The sequence below is a fragment of the Mobula birostris genome, chromosome 13 (genome assembly GCF_030028105.1).
Source record: "Mobula birostris isolate sMobBir1 chromosome 13, sMobBir1.hap1, whole genome shotgun sequence".
NCBI lineage: Eukaryota > Metazoa > Chordata > Chondrichthyes > Myliobatiformes > Myliobatidae > Mobula > Mobula birostris.
The window spans coordinates 14,264,059-14,271,282 of NC_092382.1; the positions used below are offsets into that span (position 1 = coordinate 14,264,059).

General features: G+C 42.5%; 1 protein-coding gene across 2 annotated transcripts; it reads left to right on the top strand.

The window, feature by feature from the left end:
* Positions 1-39: 39 nt before the first annotated feature.
* On the top strand, positions 40-5,308 carry LOC140208410 (protein NYNRIN-like). Of its 2 annotated transcripts, none has more exons than XM_072277074.1 (2): positions 40-2,493; positions 3,704-5,308. In XM_072277074.1, exons 1-2 carry the CDS (start codon positions 1,488-1,490, stop codon positions 3,724-3,726), a joined length of 1,029 nt encoding a protein of 342 aa, XP_072133175.1. In that variant the 5' UTR covers positions 40-1,487; the 3' UTR covers positions 3,727-5,308. The 2 variants fall into 2 exon arrangements, with proteins under 2 accessions (XP_072133175.1, XP_072133176.1); XM_072277075.1 differs by having other exon boundaries at positions 41-2,493; positions 3,707-5,306.
* Positions 5,309-7,224: the final 1,916 nt, after the last annotated feature.

Sequence of the window (7,224 nt, forward strand, 5' to 3'; positions counted from 1 at the left end):
CGGCCATTCGCCTGCTCAGTCTGTGGGAAGGGATTCACACAGTTAGCTAGCCTACAAGCACACCAGTCAGTTCACACTGGGGAGAGGCCATTCACCTGCTCGGTCTGAGAAGGAAGTCACTCAGTTGTCCAACCTACAGAGACACCCGCAAGTTCATATAACCATATAACAATTACAGCACGGAAATAGGCCAACTTGGCCCTTCTAGTCCGTGTTGAACGCTTACTCTCACTTAGTCACATCTACCTGCCTCTACCCTCCGTTCCTTTCCTGTCCATATACCGATCGAATTTTTTTTAAATGACAAAATCGAACCCGCCTCTACCACTTCTACTGGAAGCTCGTTCCACACAGCTACCACTCTCCGAGTAAAGAAGTTCCCCCTCGTGTTACCCCTGAACTTTTGCCCCTTAACTCTCAACTAATGTCCAGTTGCTTGAATCTCCCCTACTCTCAAAGGAAAAAGCCTATCCACGTCAAGTCTATCTATCCCCCTCATAATTTTAAATACCTCTATCAAGTCCCCCCTCAACCTTCTACGCTCCAAAGAATAAAGATCTAACTTGTTCAACCTTTCTCTGTAACTCAGGTGCTGAAACCCAGGTAACATTCTAGTAAATCTCCTCTGTACTCTCTCTATTTTGTTGACATCTTTCCTGTAACTCAGTGACCAGAACTGTACACAATACTCCAAATTTGGCCTTACCAATGCCTTGTACAATTTTAACATTACATCCCAACTCCTATACTCAATGCTCTGATTTACAAAGGCCAGCATACCAAAAGCTTTCTTCACCACCCTATCCACATGAGATTCCACCTTCAGAAAACTATGCACCATTTTCCTAAACATGAGGAATTCTGCAGATGCTGGAAATTCAAGCAACACACATCAAAGTTGCTGGTGAACGCAGCAGGCCAGGCAGCATCTCTAGGAAGAAGTACAGTCGACGTTTCATGGGTATGGTGAATTTCTACCACTGTTTCCTCCCCTCAGCAGCCCGAATCATGCGCCCCCTGTTCACCCTGATGTCGGGTAAGGGCAAGGACATTACCTGGGATAAAGAGGCCGCGGCCGCTTTTGTTAAAACCAAAGAAGCCTTAGCAAACGCCGCGATGCTAGTGCACCCCAGAACGGACGTTCCTACTGCCCTCACGGTGGACGCATCCAACACAGCAGTCAGTGGAGTGCTGGAACAACTCATCGAGAGTCGCTGGCAACCCCTGGCATTCTTCAGCAAACTCCTACGACCACCCAAACTCAAATACAGTGCTTTCAACCGGGAGCTATTGACACTATACCTGGCAATCCGGCATTTCAGATATTTCTTAGAAGATAGGCCCTTCACTGCGTTCACAGACCACAAACCGCTTACCTTTGCGTTCACTAAGGTGTCCGACCCCTGGTCTTCCCACCAGCAGCGACATCTGTCCTACATCTCCGAATATACGACGGACATCCGGCATGTCCGGGAAAGGACAACGTCATGGTGGACACACTATCCAGACCTACCATACAGGCCCTGTCCCAGGGGGTGGACTATGCAGCGCTGGCAGAGGCACAGCAGGCAGACGCTGAGATCCCCAGTTACAGGACTGCAGTCTCCGGTTTGCAGCTCCAAGACCTCCCCGTAGGCCCAGGTGAGAGGACCCTACTGTGTTACGTAGCTACCGGCCAACCCCGGCCCATTGTCCCAGCAGCCTGGCGCCGGCCGGTTTTCAAATCCATTCACAACTTAGTGCACCCCTCCATCAGGACAACCGTCCGGCTGGTCGCCAACAGGTTCGTGTGGCATGGACTTCGTAAACAGGTCAGTGAATGGGCCAAAACGTGCATGCAGTGCCAAACGGCCAAGGTGCAGTGGCACACCAAGGCTCCGCCGCAGCGGTTCGAACCCACCCGCCGGAGGTTCGACCACATTCATGTGGATATCGTGGGGCCCCTGCCAGTGTCACGAGGAGCATGGTACCTCCTAACTATGATAGACTGGTGCACCAGATGGCCAGAGGCAGTCTCGCTCAGCAACACCACCTCCGAATCCTGCGCCCGAGCACTGATCGCAACCTGGGTAGCACGCTTTGGGGTACCAGCCCACATTACCTCCGACAGGGGAGCCCAGTTCACCTCCTGCCTGTGGTCAACTATGGCCAACCTTTTAGGATCGCAGCTACACCACACAAATACCTTCCACCGTCACCTGAAGTCGGCTCTCATGGCCGGCCTGGAGGGGCCTAACTGGGTGGACGAACTTCCCTGGGTCCTGCTCAGAATTCGCTCAGCGCCCGAGGAGGATCTGCACACCTCGTTGGCTGAGTTGGTGTACGGCGCACCCCTGGTAGTCCCAGGAGAGTTCATACCAGCCCCAAGGGGGCAAGAGGAAGAACCCGCAGCAGTCCTGGACAGACTACGGGAGCGTCTCAGTAACCTGGCCCCCATCCCCACTTCACAGCACGGACAGAGCCCGACCTGCGTACCCAAAGACCTGCAGAACTGTAAGTTTCTTTTTGTACGATGGGGCGGACTCCGGGCACCGCTACAGCGGCCCTACGAGGGGCCGTTTAAGGTGATCAGGAACAACGGGTCCACGTTCGTGCTGGACATCGGGGGGGGGGGGGGGAGAGGAGGTTTTCACGGTGGACCGACTCAAACCGGCCCATGTGGACTTGGCGCAGCCGGTCCAGGCTCAGGCACCGCGGCGCAGGGGCAGACCTCCCAAACAGAGGCCGATCCAGACTCTGGACATTGGGGGATGTATCGCCGGTTCTGGGGGGCGTGGTTATGTGGCGACCCACTTTCTAGCACACACGAACCAGCACGCGCCGGCAGAGAGGCCGGCCCCAAAAAGGGCGCCAGGCCATCTTCAGCAGCAGGGGGGAAATCCCATGCGCGGAAAGGGTCTGCCGTTATGCATTCCCCACAGCAGTCCCGCCCAAGAAGGGCGGGAACGGGAAGGCTTTAAAGCAGGCTACGAAGTTTGAATAAATCTCTTTTATCACAACTCTAACTCACCGACTACGTGTGGTTATTTTTAGTGTTGTGTGTAGCACACAGCTACAATATAATATTTTTGAGTCTGCTAGCCAATACTTTGGATAAAATTTTAGTATGGAAATTGAGTAAAGAGATAGGTCTATATGAAGAACATTCAGTTGGATTCTTATTCTTTTTGAGAATGAGCGAAATGGAAGCTTCGTAAAAAGACTGCGGTAGTCTTCCTACCTTAAAGGAATCTGTAAGGGTAGAACATAAGTGTGGTATAAGCAAGGAGGAAAAAGTCTTATTAAACTCTTCAGAGAATCCACGGGTCCAGGGGATTTCCCAGCATGCAATTCTCAAATAGCCTGAGCAATTTCCTCCTGGGAAATAGGTTGATCCAATTGCCTACGATCATCTAACGAAAGATTAGGGATATTTAATTGATCTAAAAATTATTCATTGCAATATTATCATTAACAGAGTCAGAACTATACAATTTAGAATAAAATTCCCTAAAAGTGTCATTAATTTCAAGGTGGTCAGTTGTCATGTCCCCATTAATTTTATGTATTTCTTTAATTTGCCGCTTGGCTGAAAATGGCTTCAATTGATTAGCCAGTAGCTTACCAGTTTTATCTCCATAAATATAAAGTTGACTGAGAGAAGATGGTGGCACGACGAAGCACGCAGCGGCCACTCCAGTGATGAATATTGTTATTTGTCAAGTAGGATGCTGTGCACAATCCTGATTTGATGGAGACAGATGTGAGAAGCGCAGAGGAACATCTGGTGTAACTTCTGAAATGCCTGTTTCGCTGCCACTGCTACTGTGCGATCCAGAATCTCCGGAGGGCAAGGCCCCGAATCCTTGGCTTTGCCTGTTGCTTGGCGGCCGGGGCCAGGGTCGAAGCACTCAGCAGAGATGGTGCTCGATGTCGGAGGGCTGGTCGGAGGCTCGACGTTTTCGAACGGAGTCAGTCGGCTGTGGTCGGGTGCTTCCAGGGCGCTGCATTGGCAAGTTTGCGGTGCTGGAAGTTCATGGCAGTTAGAGTTTCTTCCTTCTACCGTCTGCGTGAAATGATGGGGCTATCGGGACTTTGAGACTTTTTTTTACCGTGCCCATGGTCTGCTCTTTATCAAATTACAGTATTGTTTTGCACTGTTGTAACTATGTTATAATTATATGGTTTTTGTCAGTTTTAGTCTTGTTCTGTCTTGTGTTTCTGTAATATCATACTGGAGGAACATTGTATCATTTCTTAATGCATGCATTACTAAATGACAAACGAGGACTGAGTGTCCTCATAATCTAATCTATCTTTTAAAAGTTGGCTTTCAATTGGATACATTAAAAGAAGGTCATATTTAGTTTTAGTTTCAATACGTCTCTTATATGTTTCAGGATCAGGTACCGAAGCATATTTATGGTCCAGTTGCTTTAACTGATTGGCTAATTCATTTCTTTCTTTGTTAGCTTTTTTAATGATGTTTGCAGTAAAAGAAATAATTTGACCCCGGATGTAGGCTTTAAAAGTATCCCATATAATAAGGCTAGACTTCTCTTCCAACGTATTTTCTTCAAAAAAAAAAGTAATTTGATTCTCCATAATTTTTTTAAAAATCCTCATTGGATAACAGAGTTAAATCGCCAAAATCTACTCATGGGAATAGGACCAGGAAGATTTAAAGATAGAATTACAGGAGAGTGGTCAGAAATAGCAATCTCTTTATATTCATTTTTTTCAAACTAATGGAATCGTTTGACTATCAATAAAAGAAGTCAATCCCGGTATAAGAATGATGGACATGAGAGAAAAAATACTCCCTGTCCGTCGGATAAAGTAAACGCCAAGCATCAACTCTACCACATATAGTTAGAAAAGATTGGATAAATAAAGCTGATTTATTAAGTGTGGCTGGTTTAATAGATGAGCGATCTAATATTGGATCTAACCAGCAGTTAAAATCTCCTCCCGTCACAAGGGAGTAAGTACACAAATCTGGTAAAAATGAAAATAGACATTCAAAAAAATCCTGGATCATCTACATTGGGGGCCATATACATTAGCAAAAACAATCAAGTTACTGTCTAAACTCCCTAATACAATAACAACTCGACTATTAGGGTCCGAAACAAGTTTATGCTGAATAAAGGAAGCTGTATTACCTACAAAAATTGAAACTCCATGTGATTTTGCATTAAACGAAGAGTGGAATTGCATATCCTTCCACCGAGTAAAAAAATGTAAGCTATCACAGCTGCGTATGTGTGTTTCTTGTAAAAAAAAAGGGTGCTTTTAATTTTTTAATATAAGCAAACACTTTGTTCCTTTTGATGGGGTGATTCAGCCCTTTCACATTCAAACTAAATAGGTTAATATTTCAAACCATTTTAAATACCAATCAACATGTAATTAAAAAATCTAGCCATAAGTTATTAAAACTAGAAAGCAAACTGTAAAGTAAGATATTCAAACAAACAATCATATATTCTTTTTTTCTTTTTCAATCTTTATTGCTATAATAATAATAAACATACCACAGTATTGATACAAAATTATTGGGAATACAGCATTGTAATTTTCATAGTTAAATAAGCCCAGCTGACACATGAGTATTAAATCTCCCTATCATACATGATACAGATGAACAATATAAAACAAAAACATCTATTAAAAACCATGAAAAAGAAAAAAAAAACAAAAATATACCCCCGCAAAAAAACTGACCTGAACAATGTTAATCAACTAAACTTAAAAAAAAGGCACGGGCTGTTTAGTAACGTCGTTAAAAAAAAGGGAACCATTAGTGTCGTTGACTCCGTTCCTCTCACCATGTATTACAAAGAAATAAAATAAGTTTGGAAAAGGTCAAGTTACATCATGTGAAAATGTTTAATAAATGGCCTCCAAGTCTTTTCGAATTTAATAGAGGGATCAGAAACAACACTTCTAATTTTTTCCAAATTTAAACACAACATAGTTTGAGAAAACCAATGGAATGTGGTGGGAGGATTAATCTCTTTCCAATTCAGGAAAATGGATCTTCTAGCCATTAATGTAAGAAATGCAATCATCCGACGAGCTGAAGGGGTTCAATGACTTGATTCTATCATTGGTAACCCAAAAATGGCAGTAATAGAGTGAGGTTGTAGATCAATATTCAAAACAGTTGAGATAATATCAAAAATATCTTTCCAATACTTTTTCAACAAAGGACATGACCAAAACATTTGAGTTAGAGAAGCTATCTCAGAATGACATCTATCACACATAGGATTTATATGAGAATAATAACGAGGTAATTTATCTTTAGACATATGAGCCCTATGTACTACCTTAAACTGTATCAACACATGTTTAGCACATATAGAGGATGAATTAACTAACTGAAGAATTTTTTTCCCATTTTCAATTGGTACAATAATCTTAAGTTCCCTTTCCCAATCAGTCTTAATGTTATTAGATACAACTGGACATATTTTCATAATTACATTATAAATAATTGGTATTACACCTTTCTGAAGAGGCTTTAAATCTCACATTTTTTCCTAAATATCCATTGAATATGCAAACGTTTGTAAATTCAGGAAGGTAAGAGAAACAGTATCTAACCTGTAAATATCTAACAAAGTGAAATCTAGGCAAATTATATTTATTAGATAGTTGTTCAAAAGACATGAAACAATTATCCGAAAATAAATCACAAAATCATACTATACCTTTAATTTTTCAAGCCAAATATGCTTGATCCATAGTAGAGGGTTGAAAAAAGAAATTAGATATAGTAGGACGTGCTAAAATAAATTTATTCAACCCAAACAATTTTCAAAATTGAAACCATGTATGTTAAGTATATTTAACTATTCGGTTATCCAGTTGTTTATACAATTTAGAAAGAGTAAAGGGAAGCAAAGTCCCTAGAATAGAACCCATTGAAAACCCTTGTAAAGAATTACGTTCAAGATTTACCCAATGTGGACTTGAAGTTGTATCCAAGTCTCACAACCAAAATTTTAAACATCAAATGTTAATTGCCCAATAGTAAAATCTAAAATTCAGCAAAGCTAAACCCCACCTCCTTTTTAGGTTTCTGTAAATGTCTTTTACCTAACCTAGGATTTTTTGTTCTGTCATATATATGAGGAGATTTTGGAATCAACATTATCAAAAAAGAATTTTGGAATGAAAATTGGCACCACCTGAAATACATATAAAAATTTAGGCAAAATAATCATCTTGATAGTA

Coding starts and splice junctions, on each gene's coding strand:
- LOC140208410 (XM_072277074.1), top strand. CDS start 1,488: ATGGTGGACACACTATCCAGACCTACCATACAGGCCCTGTCCCAGGGG. Junction 2,494..3,703: donor ACCCAAAGACCTGCAGAACT/GTAAGTTTCTTT, acceptor TTATTTGTCAAG/TAGGATGCTGTGCACAATCC.